The 13,827-nt window shown below is 36.5% G+C and overlaps 1 protein-coding gene across 1 annotated transcript in view; it reads left to right on the top strand.

Moving 5' to 3' along the window:
• ACAD11 (acyl-CoA dehydrogenase family member 11) overlaps nt 1–13,827 on the top strand; it is a 133,671-nt gene that overhangs the window by 39,632 nt on the left and 80,212 nt on the right. Inside the window, exons 10-11 of the mRNA XM_010335805.3 lie at nt 3,369–3,446; nt 4,141–4,279. Coding sequence (XP_010334107.1) covers nt 3,369–3,446; nt 4,141–4,279 — 217 coding nt within the window. The remainder of the gene's footprint in view (nt 1–3,368; nt 3,447–4,140; nt 4,280–13,827) is intronic.

The following is a 13,827-nucleotide window of genomic DNA, read 5'->3' as shown; positions in this document are numbered from 1 at the left end:
GGAACTCCAAGTATTAAATCACACAAATTTTTAAATAATTATACAAACACTGGCATAATTTGATTTCTTCAAACTGTGGTCAGAGATGAGAAAATGAGAAATGTGTTTCATAATGTATTTCTTATCAAACACAGCAACATGGAATATTTCCATGACAATATAAAGAATGGAAACAATAACCCCAAACAGGAAATCTTCCAATTTAGTTGACTTCCTGCCAGAAATGACAAGGGCTATTTATCCTGGTGCCTTTGAAAGAGCAGACCTTTGTCTTCTTGAAGTTTTCATTAAATACGGCAATACTCCAGACTAGCCATGCTTCAATGAAAGGAGCATTTTAGTACATTGTTATATAAGTGTAAATTGATAGAATGAGTGGGAAAATAATTTGAAAATTTGGATTAAGCGTTTTGACAATGTTTATAAGTTATATTACTGGCCTAAGTGTAGAAACATACAGAGATACTAATAATAGCAAAATACTTAGAGAATGCTGTTATACTCCAATATTCTTGTTCTATATTGATAATTTTAGTTGTACAAATTATAGATTGTTATTGTTTTATCTGGCTTTTTTTTTTTTTTTTTTTTTTTTTTTTTGAGACAGGGTCTCATTCTGTCACTCAGGCTGGAATAGGAATATAGTGGCACGATCTCGGCTCATTGCAACCTCTGCTTCCTGGGTTCAAGTGATTCTCCCGCCTCAGTCTCCTGAGTAGCTGGGACTATAGTCATGTGCCACCACACTCAGCTGATTTTTGTATTTTTTGATAGAGACGGGGTTTCATTATGTTGGCCAGGCTGGTCTCAAATTTCTGACCTCAAGTAATCTGCCCACCTTGGCCTCCCAAAATGCTGGGATTATAGCTATAACTTTTAAGTTTACCTACCTATCATTTTATGTATTTACTATTCCTTCTTGCAACTCAAATGTTTCTTCTAGGTCAAGTTCCTCTATTGTGAATGTGCTAGTAAACCTTTCTTTTGTTTATGTTTCTTTTTTTGTTTGTTTATTTGTTTTCCTTTTTTCTTGCTGGGGAGAGGTAGCGATGACATTATTTACTTATTGGTAATATCTTTATTTTGCCCTGGTTCTTGAAAGACAGTTTAATTGCATATAGAATTTTAACAACTGCAGTTATTTTCTCTCAGCAATTGAAGCTATTATCCCAATGATTTCTGGCTTAATTTGTTGCTTTGAGAAGTCAGCTCTCAATCTTAACTGTTGTTTAATTATCAGTAATCTTTCTTTGTTCCCCCTCCTCTTTCTCTTTTTCAGATTATGAGACTGATACACCGCCTACTGCGCTAAGGAGGGGACTTCCTCTTTCTCTTTTTGAGAGCTTTTCTTTCTCTTTGATGTTCTGTAGTTTTACTGTGCTCTGACTTCATTGGGTTTCTAAATTTGAGGATTGCTGTCTTCTCAGTTTTGAAAACTTTTAAGGGTAATTTTTCCAAATATTGCACCTCTCCTTATTCTTTGTGTCTGGGACTCCAATTAGACTTTTCTTAGAACTTCTCTTTGAATTCATTATATTCCTTCACCACTCATATTTGCCTTCTCTTGAGTTTCTGTGCATCATTCTGAGTAATTCCTTCAGACTATTCTTCCAGTTTATGATTTGCTTCTTCAGCTGTTATCTAATCTACTTTTCAACATCTACAGAACAACTGTTTTCAAATTTTGGGGTGTGTGAGAATTGTTTATAAAGCTAGTAAGGAACACAGAAGCTCAGGTTCATTGAAGTAGGACACAGCTTAGACCTCCATATTTTTCCCAAGTTCCCCAGGAGATTCTGAGAGCCACCAAAATTTGGGAATCACCGCCATAGAGTTTTTAAGTTTCATTCCTATGGTTTTCTTTTCCTCAGGTTTTATTCAATTCTTTTTCAAATTTGCCTGGTCACTTTCGATCATCCTTTATTGTACTTTTAATTTCTGCCTTTATTCTTGAAATCTATTACACACAAATAGTTTATGTCCTGTGACAGATTATTATTCTATTTATAATCTTTGGGAGGTATGATTCTGTCTTGCTGAATGATTGTTTTTGCTAACTCTTACTAATGATGGCTTGTTTCCTTGAATGATAAGTAATTTTTTATTTTGAACTTATGTTCTGGAATTTTATCTGTGAAAGTTATTTAAGGCTTTGCTTAAAGCTCTTTCCTCCAGATAGGATTTCTTTTTGCTTCTGACAGGTGTTAGGAAGCACTGTCACCAGAAACACTATACACTTAAATTTTGGCTTGAAGTTTTAGAGCCCCATAGGTCTGTGAATTCGGTCACAAACTTGGGTGAAGACAGACTTCAATTAGAAATGTTTATTTTGTCTATTCCAGCGAGAACCTATATAAGACCTATATAAAGGCATGTATTCCCATGATCTACCTCTGAGGGGTGGGTTTTTGTTTGTTTGTTTTTGCTTTTTAAATTTTTTTCCACTGAGGTTTTACCAATCAAGCAGCTTAGCTTTGGTGGAGGGAAAAGCTGATCTTTGATCCTCCCTCTTGTCTTGTTTGGGGCATTTGACTATGTCTGATTCCTGCCTATGTGGCCCTTTAAAACCTGGGACCTACTTAGTCTAACATAGATCAGCCTATTTGCCCTGGACATAATTGGCTCCAGTGTGCGCTCACACTTGAAGAGTCAGGCTTTTTTGCTTCTGGCCTCCAAGGAATTTTTTTATTTTCCTTCCAGCACAGCTGTGTATTAATACATATATTTTTAAACTATTTTTAATATTTTATCCAACATTTTTAGTTGAGGGATTTCTTTTTTTTTTTTTTTTTTTTTTGAGACGGAGTTTCGCTCTTGTTACCCAGGCTGGAGTGCAATGGCGCGATCTCGGCTCACCGCAACCTCCGCCTCCTGGGTTCAGGCAATTCTCCTGCCTCAGCCTCCTAAGTAGCTGGGATTACAGGCACGTGCCACCATGCCCAGCTAATTTTTTATATTTTTTTAGTAGAGATGGGGTTTCACCATGTTGACCAGGATGGTCTCGATCTCTCGACCTCGTGATCCACCCGCCTCGGCCTCCCAAAGTGCTGGGATTACAGGCTTGAGCCACCGCGCCCGGCCTTAGTTGAGGGATTTCTATAACCACCTAGCTTGACATGTTGCTAGAAATGAAACACTCAAATCTTGGTATAAGATTTTAGTAGCCTACTATCTAATATTGAGGCACCATGATTTTGTGATCAGCAAACCTTTAGAATGTTTCATGCTTCTGTGTCTGGTTTAATAATAGCTAAAAATTTTAAAAAAGCATCTTCACCTAAAAATGTTTATTTTAGATATTAGTAGGTTATGACACTGTTTACTTTGTATTAACCTCTAATGAAATTTTTTTCTTTTATTACTTTAAGGAAGTAATTGAGTTCTATGTTCAAAACGAAAATTCAGTGGACAAGTGGGGAAAACCTTTAGTGATTGATAAACTCAAGGTAAGAAAGCCTTTAATGCTAGGAAATTCATAAGCGAGTGTTTTTTGAGACCCTAGACCTTAGTTTTTTTGTTGCTATTGTTATATATGTAGAGGAAAATTATATCAATAATAACCTTTTAAAAAAGGAAATTAATAGATAGAATCTATGATATGCAAATTAGGCTAGGTAGTGTTCTATGTATGGTAGTAATGAAGACAACCTCTTAAAACTGTTCAAAGGAAAAAATTTGATCAAAACTATTCATTACTAGCCATCACTGAATTGAGACTAAAGTCAAGCTAAGGCATTTGTCCCACATAGAATTAATCCAGATTTCATGTTTTTCAAATCTTCACATCAATTCTTGTAAGAAATTAAAATGCACAAAGTAGTATATTTGGCATAATTATACTCAAATGTCAGAGATTTTGTAATAGTTCTGATTCAATAAGAAGTTCTCAAGTAGGAAACTTAATTTTTCAGCCAAATCTCAGGAAGCTTGGAGGAAAAGGCATTTTATTAACGGTTACATTATTGATTTATAATGAATTAATAAGAACTTGGTTTTGCTCACTGAAGAATACTGTAAAATAAATAACTCCATAAATGTTTTTTAATTTCAAAGAGTATAAATACTGGTATTTAAAAAGAAATAAACTACTGTGAGTCATGGTAAATTATGGTCACTGTGATATGTTCATCACCTTGACAGGAAATGGCCAAAGCAGAGGGTCTCTGGAACTTGTTTTTGCCAGCTGTCAGCGATCTCAGCCAGGTGGACTATGCCTTGATTGCTGAAGAAACAGGAAAATGCTTTTTTGCTCCAAATGTCTTTAACTGCCAAGCACCAGGTTGTTACTTTAATTGAAAGCAGAATTTTTTCTAATATTTTGATCAGTGTTTAAAATTTATATATATGATAATAACATGTTTTTATACAAAGATATTACTTATGAATTTGGTTATAATTTTACTTTTCAGTTCTTTTGATTTAAATATAAAATGGATTTGAAATTTTCATTGGTTTATTCTTTTGTTAAATATTATTACAGTTAAGAGTATTGGTGAAAAAAATTAGCCACCAAAGGGATTGGTCATATAAGGATCCCAGTTTTCTGATGGGAATTGGATATTTCCATTACTAGTTGGAATGGATAGAGAGTTCCAAATCTTTTGCTTAGCCTCACTATTCATTCACCAAATGAATAAACCATTCACTTACCAATTATTTACTGATTGCCTGCTATGTGCCAAGCAATGATATATTAGTGAATAAAATACACAAAGATGCCTTCATTCAAGGATCTAATTGACATAGCAGGAGACAAAAATGAATAATAATTATAAGATGTAAACTATGTAATACGTTTGAAGATAAAAAGTGCTTTGGAAAAAAACCAGCAGGATAGGGGAGCTCTGAAATTTGAAGTACAGGTACTATGGGCTACATTTTTTAATAGAATGGTCAGAGTAAGCCTCACTGAGAAAATGACATTTGATAATAACTTATAGAAGGTGATTGATTGAGTTAGCCATGCTGTTATATGGGGAAAGAGTTTTTATAGCAGAAGGAACAGAAAAGGCCAGAGTGTGATTAATGTATTCCAGTAATAAACAGGGAGGCCAGTGTGATCAGGAGAATAATAGTAGGACAAGAGATCAGAGAGGCAAGAGCCTCATATTTTGAGCTTTATGGGGCAAATAATAAGGGCTTATGCCTTCATTGAAAGGATGAGCCAATGGTAATGTTGAACAGAGTAGTGATATGTTGTAACTTCAGTTTTGAAAGGATCACCTTGACTGCTATGTTGAGAATTGACCAAAGGAGGGAAGAAGGGAAGCAGAGAGTCTGTGGCAGTAATCCTGGTGAGAGGTAATGGTGGTTTAGACTCAGGTAGTAGTAGTGCAGTAGGTGATAAGTAGCAGGATTCTAAATATATTTTAAAGGCAGAGCCATGAGGATATCCTGATTGGATATGGGGTATTAATGGAAGAGTCAAGGATACCTCCAAGGATTTTGTTGTGAAAATCAAATTGAAAAGATGAAGGAAGGAGGCCAATTTTTTAAAAAGTAAAATGAAAGGAGTAAACCTGGAATATAATCTATAGCAGGTGTTTTCAAACCTGGATTTGCAGAAGAACCACCTACAGAACTTTTGAAAAATCTATATTCCCAACCTCCATCCCTAGAGATTCTGATTCAGTATATCTAGGGTAGACCCTAGGAATTTTTTTTTTTTTTTTTCAAATTACTCTGATTATCCCAGTGCTACTAGTCAAGGACTAGTGCTTGATTTGTGGTAGGATGATCTTCTATGGTACAATATCCTATGCCAGGGCCATCCCTGCACAACATAGGCCTCAGTATTGCCTTTTGTGCTTATGTATGGCCCTGGTGCTAAAGCTCTACCAAAAACAAGTTAATGCAGGCTGCCAAAAAGAGGTATATAAAACTATACTAGACTTCTGAGACAAAATGCAGTCTGGATTTTCCACACTGAACTTTGACTGTCTCATTTCTTTGGCACTATTAAAATAGTTTGTAGACTTCTGATAATGGTTGAACTTGCCCCTGAAATGATTTTCCCTTTTCCAAACACTGATTTGTCACATTACTGCCATACTACATTGTAATCTAATAATAAGCTACTGTAAAAGTAAAGTCTATCAACAGAGTTCCTAAAGATTTCATCTCAACTGTGTAAGGCTGTTACATCATTCTACTTAGACAGCATGATTTTGTGGAAAGGGAACAGAACTGGCAGTCTTTTTGTTTAAAACATTTTTGATTGCTACTCATATTAAGAAATATATTTTATATTGTGACCCAATTTGTAGAATACATAGTTGTATGTGTATGCTCAGAATGAATAGAAGGATAGATGGATAGATGTATATTACTGAAACAAAAGTTTCACAAAACAAGAGTTTCCCTTACTACAAGCAAATGCATTTGGATATTTTCCACCGAGTCTAATCTAATGTCTATTTTGTTCTATTTCATTTTTTAGAAAATGCTAACTGTATTCCATTAAGTTGATTTCATGAGGCACTAATGGATCAAAATATGAAAAATAATGCTACCAAGGCTCCTTTTGCAGATGCAGCTCTGCTACTAGTTTATCATTTGACCTGTGAACTCATTTTTCACTAGATGGTCATGGATTTTTCTCTAGTATTAAATTTACATGAGTCCATCAGTTGTCCTACCTAAATTAGATAACTAAATTGCTGAGATTTTAAAATTGGACAGAGATTTGCTTTGGCTAAGAAATGATGAGCAACTCTCCTAAGCAAACAAGTTGTGTAAAACTGTAAATGGAAAACGAGGCGTTTCCTCTGTGGTGGAGATACCGTGAAGGCCTTGAGCATTGTGTGTTGGAACATTTCCAAAGCTGATAAAGAAGGCAGAATAATTAATGTTGAGTAAATACTTTGAGAAGTTTCCTAAGTATAAAAGATGAATTTTCACTCAACTCACCCAGATCCTTTCCCAAATAGTTATAAAACATACGGGAAACATATGTAGTCTTCCAGTTTGCCCTTGATTCCCCCTTCAGTAAGTCATACAGTATTGTATATTGGAATGTTGAAAATAGCTATTTTAATTCTAAAGCTATTACTGGAAATTTTGGGGGCCTTCGGGCTGATTTTTTTAATTATACTTTAAGTTCTGGGGTACATGTGCAGAACATGCAGGTTTGTTACATAGGTATACATGTGTCATGGTGGTTTGCTGCACCCATCAACCCATCATCTACGTTAGGTATTTCTCCTAATGCTATCCCTCCCCTAGCCCCCGACCCCCCAAAATGCCACAGTGTGTGATGTTCCACTCCCTGTGCTTTGTGTTCTTACTGGTCAACTCCCAATTATGATTGAAAACCTGCTGTGTTTAGTTTTCTGTTCTTGTGTTAGTTTGCTGAAAATGATGGTTTCCAGCTTCATCCATGTCCCTGCAAAGGACATGAACTCAGTCTTTTTTATGGCTGCATAGTATTCCATGATGTATATGTGCCACATTTTCTTTATTCAGTCTATTATTGATGGGCATTTGGGTTGGTTCCAAGTCTTTGATATTGTGAACAGTGCTGCGATAAACATACGTGTGCATGTATCTTTATAGTAAAATGATTTATAATCCTTTGGGTATATATCCAGTAATGGAATTGGTGAGTTAAATGGTATTTAAATCCTTGAGGAATCGCCACACTGTCTTCCACAATGGTTGAACTAATTTACACTCCCACCCATAGTGTAAAAGCATTCCTATTTCTCCAAATCCTCTCCAGCATCTGTTGTTTCCTGACTTTTTAATGAGCACCATTCTAACTGGTGTGAGATGGTATCTCATTGTGGTTTTTATTTGCATTTGTCTAGTGACCTGTGATGATAAGCTTTTTTTCATGTTGGCCACATAAATGTCTTCTTTTGAGAAATGTCTGTTCATATCCTTCACCCACTTTTTGATGGGGTTGTTTTTTTCTTTTAAATTTGTTTAAGTTCCTTGTAGATTCTGGATATTAGCCCTTTGTCAGATGAATAGATTAAAAACATTTTCTCCCATTCTGTAGTTGCCTGTTCACCCTGATCATAGGTTTCTTTTGCTGTGCAGAAGCTGTTTAGTTTAATCAGATCCCATTTGTCAATGTTGGCTTTTGTTGCCATTGCTTTTGGTGTTTTAGTCATGAAGTCTTTGCCCATGCCTATGTCGTGAATGGTATTACCTAGGGTTTTTTCCTACGGTTTTTACGGTTTTAGGTCTTAAGTCTTTAATCCATCTTGAGTTAATTTTTATATAAGGTGTAAGGAAGGGGTCAAGTTTCAGTTTTCTCCATATAGCTGGCCAGTTTTCCAAACAGCATTTATTAAATAGGTAATCCTTTCCCCATTGCTTGTTTTAGTCAGGCTTGTCAAAGATCAGATGGTTGTAGATATGTGCCATTATTTCTGAGATCTCTGTTCTGTTCCATTAGTCCATATATCTGTTTTGGTACCAGTACCATGCTGTTTTGGTTACTGTAGCCTTGTAGTATAGTTTGAAGTCAGGTAGGGTAATGTGTCCAGCATTGTCCCTTTTTCTTTGGATTGTCTTGGCTATATGGGCTCTTTTTTGGTTCCATATGAAATTTAAAGTAGTGTTTTCTAATTCTGTGAAGACAGTTAACGGTAGCTTGCTGGAGATAGCATTGAATCTATAAATTAGTTTTGGCAATATGGTCATTTTCACAATATTGATTCTTCCTATCCGTGAGCATGGAATGTTTTTGCATTTGTTTGTGTCCTCTCTTATTTCCTTGAGCAGTGGTTTGTAAGTCTCCTTGAAGAGGTCCTTCACATCCTTTGTAAGGTGTGTTTCTGGGTATTTTATTCTCTTTGTAGCAACTGTGAATTGGAGTTCTCTCATGATTTGGCTCTCTGTTTGTCTGTTATTGGCGTATAGAAATGCTTATTATTTTTGCACATTAATTTTATATCCTGAGACTTTGCTGAAGTTGCTTATCAGCTTAAGGAGATTTGGGGCTGAGACCGTGGGGTTTTCTAAATATACAAGCAAGTTATCTGCAAACAGAGACAATTTGACTTCCTCTCTTCCTATTTGAATACGCTTTATTTCTTTCTCTTGCCTCATTGCCCTGGCCAGAACTTCTAATACTGTGTTAAATAGGAGTGGTGACAGAGGGCATCCTTGTCTTGTGCCAGTTTTCACAGGGAATTTTTCCAGCTTTTGCCCATTCAGTCTGATACTGGCTGTGGGTTTGTTGTAAATAGATCTTATTATAATAAGATTTGTTCCATCAATACCTAGTTTATTGAGCGTTTTTAGCATGAAGTGGTGTTGAATTTTATCAAAGGCCTTTTCTGCATCTATTGAGATAATCTTGTGGTTTCTGTCATTGGTTCTTTTTATGTGATGGATTACGTTTATTGATTTGCCTATGTTGAACTAGCCTTGCATCCCAGGGATGAAGCCAACTTGATCATGGTGGATAAGATTTTTGATGTGCTGCTGAATTCAGTTTACCAGTATTTTATTAAGGATTTTCACATCAATGTTCATCAGGGATATTGGCCTGAATTTTTGTGTGTGTATGTGTGTGTGTCTGCCAGGTTTTGGTATCAGGATGATGCTGGCCTCATAAAATGAGTTAGGAAGGAGTCCGTCTTTTTATGTTGTTTGGAGTAGTTTCAAAATGAATGTTACCAGCTCCTCTTTGTACCTCTGGTAGAATTCGGCTGTGAATCCATCTGGTCCTGAGCTTTTTTTGGTTAGTAGGCTATTAATTACTGCCTCAATTTCAGAACTTGTTATTGATATATTCAGAAATTTATCTTCTAACTGGTTTAGTCTTGGGAGGGTGTATGTAACCAGGAATTTATCCATTTCTTCTAGATTTTCTAATTTATTTGCGTAGAGGCATTTATAGTGTTCTCTGATGGTAGTTTATATTTCTATGGGATCAGTGGTAATAACCCCTTTATCATTTTTTATTGTGTCTATTTGATTCTTTTCTCTTTTTTTCTTTATTAGTCTGGCTAGTGGTCTATCTATTTTGTTAATCTTTTTAAAAAATTTTTTTGTTAATCTTTTTGAAAAAAACAGCTCCTGAATTCATTAATTTTTTGAAGGGTTTTTTTGTGTTTCTATCTCCTTCAACTCTATTCTAATCTTAGTTATTTCTTGTCTTCTGCTAGCTTTTGAATTTGTTTGATCTCACTTCTCTAGTTCTTTTAATTGTGATGTTAGGGTGTCGATTTTAGATCTTTCCTGCTTTCTCCTGTGGGCATTTAGTGCTATAAATTTCCCACTGCTTTAGCTGTGTCCCAGAGATTCTGGTATGTTGTATCTTTGCTCTCATTGCTTTCAAAGAACTTATTTATTTCTGCCTTAATTTCATTATTTACCCAGTAATTGATTCAGGAGCAGGTTGTTCAGTTTCCATGTAGTTGTGCAGTTTTGAGTGAGCTTCTTAGTTCTGAAGTTCTAACTTGATTGCACTGTGGTCTGAGAGACTGTTATAATTTCCGTTCTTTTGCATTTGCTGAGGAGTGTTTTACTTCCAATTACATGGTCAATTTTAGAATAAATGTGCTGAGAAGAATATATAATCTGTTGATTTGTGGTGGAGAGTTCTGTAGGTGTCTATTAGGTCCACTTGGTACAGAGCTGAGTTCAAGTCCTGAATTTGCTGTCTTGTTGATCTGTCTAATACTGACAGTGGTGTGTGAGTCTCCCACTATAATTTCGTGGGAGTCTAAATCTCTTGTAGGTCTCTAAGAACTTGCTTTATGAATCTGAGTGCTCCCATATTGGATGCATATGTAGTTAGAATAGTTAGCTCTTCTTGTTGCATTGATCCCTTTACCATTATGTCATGCTCTTCTTTGTTTTTTTTTTTTATCTTTGTTGGTTTAAAGTATGTTTTTTCAGAGACTAGGATTGCAACCCCTGCTTTTTTTTTTTTTTTTTTTTTTTTTTTTTTTTTTTTTTTTTTTGCTTTCCATTTGCTTGGTAAATGTTTTTCCAGCCCTTTATTTTGAGCCTATGTGTGTCTTTGCACATGAGATGAGTCTCTTGAATTCAGCACACTCATGGGTCTTTACTCTTTATCCAATTTGCCAGTCTGTGTCTTTTTATTGGGACATTTAGCCTGTTTACATTTAAGGTTAATATTGTTATGTGTGAATTTGATCCTATCATTAGAAAGCCAGCTGGTTATTTCACCCATTAGTTGATACAGTTTCTTCATAGTGTCAGTGGTCTTTATAATTTGGTATGTTTTTGCAGTGGCTGGTACTGGTTTTTCATTTCCATATTTAGTGCTTCCTTCAGGAACTCTTGTAAGGCAAGTCTGGTGGTGATAGTCTCTCAGCATTTGCTTGTATGTAATGTATTTTATTTCTCCTTCACTTCTGAAGCTGTTTGGCTGGTTATGAAATTCTGGGTTGAAAATTCTTTTCTTTAAGGGTATTGAATATTGGCCCCCACTCTCTTCTGGCTTGTAGAGTTTCTGCAGAGAGATCTGCTGTTAGTCTGATGTGCTTCCCTTTGTGGGTAACCTGAAGTTTCTCTCTGGCTGCCCTTAACATTTTTTCCTTCATTTCAACCTTGGTGAATCTAACAATTATGCGTCTTGGGGTTGCTCTTCTTGAGGAGTGTTTTTGTGGTGTCCTTTGTATTTCCTGAATTTGAATATTGGCCTATCTTGCTAGGTTGGGGAAGTTCTCCTGAATAATATCCTGAAGAGTGTTTTCACTTGGTTCCAATCTCTCCATCACTTTCAGGTACACCAATCGAATGTAGGTTTGCTCTTTTCACATAGTCCCATATTTCTTGGAGGCTTTGTTTGTTCCTTTTCATTCTTTTTTTCTCTAATCTTGTCTTCACACTTTATTTCATAAAGCTGATCTTCAGTCTCTATATCCTTTCTTCTGCTTGATAGAACCAGCTATTGATACTTGTATATGCTTCACGAAGTTCTCGTGCTGTGTTTTTCAGCTCCATCAGGTCATTTATGTTCTTCTTTAAACTGGTTATTCTAGTTAGCAATTCCTGTAACCTTTTGTCAACGTTCTTAGCTTCCTTGCATTAGGTTAGAGCATACTCTTTTAGCTCAGAGGAGTTTGTTATTACTCACCTTTTGAAGCCTACTTCTGTCAGTTCGTCAAACTCATTCTCTGTCCAGTTTGTTCCCTTGCTAGCAAGGAGTTGAGCACCTTTGGAGAAGATGCCTTCTGGTGTTTGGAAGTTTTCAGCCTTTTTGCAATTTTTTTCTCATCTTCATGGATTCAGCTACTTTTGATCTTTGAGGTTGGTGACCTTCAGATGGGGTTTTTATGCGGATGTCCTTTTTGTTGATGTTGATGTGATTCCTTTCTGTTGGTTAGTTTTCCTTCTAACAGGTTCCTCTGCTGCAGGTCTGCTGTAGTTTGCTAGAGATCCACTCCAGACCCTGTTTGCCTGGGTATCACCAGCAGAGGCTTTAGAGGAGCAGAGATTGCTACCTGTTCCTTCCTCTGGAAGCTACGTCCCAGAGGGGCACCTGCCAGGTGCCAGCCAGAGCTCTCCTATATGAGGTGTCTGTTGACCCCTGCTGGGAGGTATCTCCCTGTCAGTAGGCATGGGGGTCAGGGACCCACTTGAGTAGGCAGATCCACTTGAGGCAGCTCTGTTCCTTAGCAGAGCTCAATCGCTGTGCTAGGAGATCCACTGCTCTCTTCAGAGCTGGCAGGTAGGAACATTTAAGTCTGCTGAAGCTGCACCCACAGCCGCTCATTCCCCCCAGGTGCTCTGTCTTAGGGAGATGGTATTTTTATCTATAAGCCCCTGACTGGGCTGCTCAGCCTTTCTTTCAGAGATATCCTGCCCAGAGAAGACGAACCTAGAGAGCTGGGCTGATATTTTTTAATGGGGAATAATTTTTCTGTTGGTGTAGTTTATCTTTTTTTTCCAACCCATAAATGATAATTTTGTGAGCTTTTTGGAAGAAACTGACCATTTTTGAAAATTTCAAATTTAATATTTACCTTATTTGAACTATAGCAAGTAACAGTGAATTTAAAACAGGCAAAGAAAACAAGCAATGAACTTCATAAATTTTAAGTCAGGACTTATTTTCTCCCTCACTTGAGAAGAATGTTAAGCTGTGTTAATCTACAAGGAATTTTGTGAATCTTGACATAATGTTGGCTCTGTTAGGAGTGCCTGAACAGAGTGCAGACATCTTGAGAGATTTAACTTACACAACTCAATTTTCATAAGCATTTCAGTAACTATATTCTGAGTAATCAACACTCAAGGGAAAGGTTTTAGACAGTATTTTTATAAATTTGACAGGAATGGAAAATCAGAGGAAGCCACCTAGAAAATTTTGCTCCATGGCAGACATGAAGAATTCTTTGTTGACCAAGGGTGATAACTACAGTGTATCATGTACTATAAACAATACCCTCCAAAGGTCAGAGAGGGTCTTTGAGGTTATCCATTGACATTTTCTTTTCAGGGTAGGGATTCTATCTTTAGCATCCTTGAGAAATTATCTTGTATTTTCTAGGTAGTATGGGATGCATAAAAGTAAGAACAATGTTATGGGTAAAAAGAAATAATTGTTAAGTGAGTTCGGAAGAAGGAGGTATTACTGACTAGGTAATCAGAGATTCTTTGCAGAGGAGGTGGCTCATAAGCAGGAATTTACTTGTGAAGGACAGGGAGAATTTCACTTGAGAAAAGGTCTGGCCCAGGCAAATATGTAGAAATTAGAAAGCACAGGGTATGTTTGGGGAACAGCAGACAGAATTAAGGGCTGGAGTCTCAGTAAATTCATGCAATACTGATTGTTCTCCAGGAGCATTGCAATCACTCCTAACAGGGCATATTTGCAATATGGGAGGCAAGGTT

The sequence above is a fragment of the Saimiri boliviensis genome, chromosome 9 (assembly GCF_048565385.1).
Source record: "Saimiri boliviensis isolate mSaiBol1 chromosome 9, mSaiBol1.pri, whole genome shotgun sequence".
NCBI lineage: Eukaryota > Metazoa > Chordata > Mammalia > Primates > Cebidae > Saimiri > Saimiri boliviensis.
The sequence above is the reverse complement of the archived record's forward strand: the minus strand, read 5'-3'. Positions and strand labels throughout refer to the sequence as shown.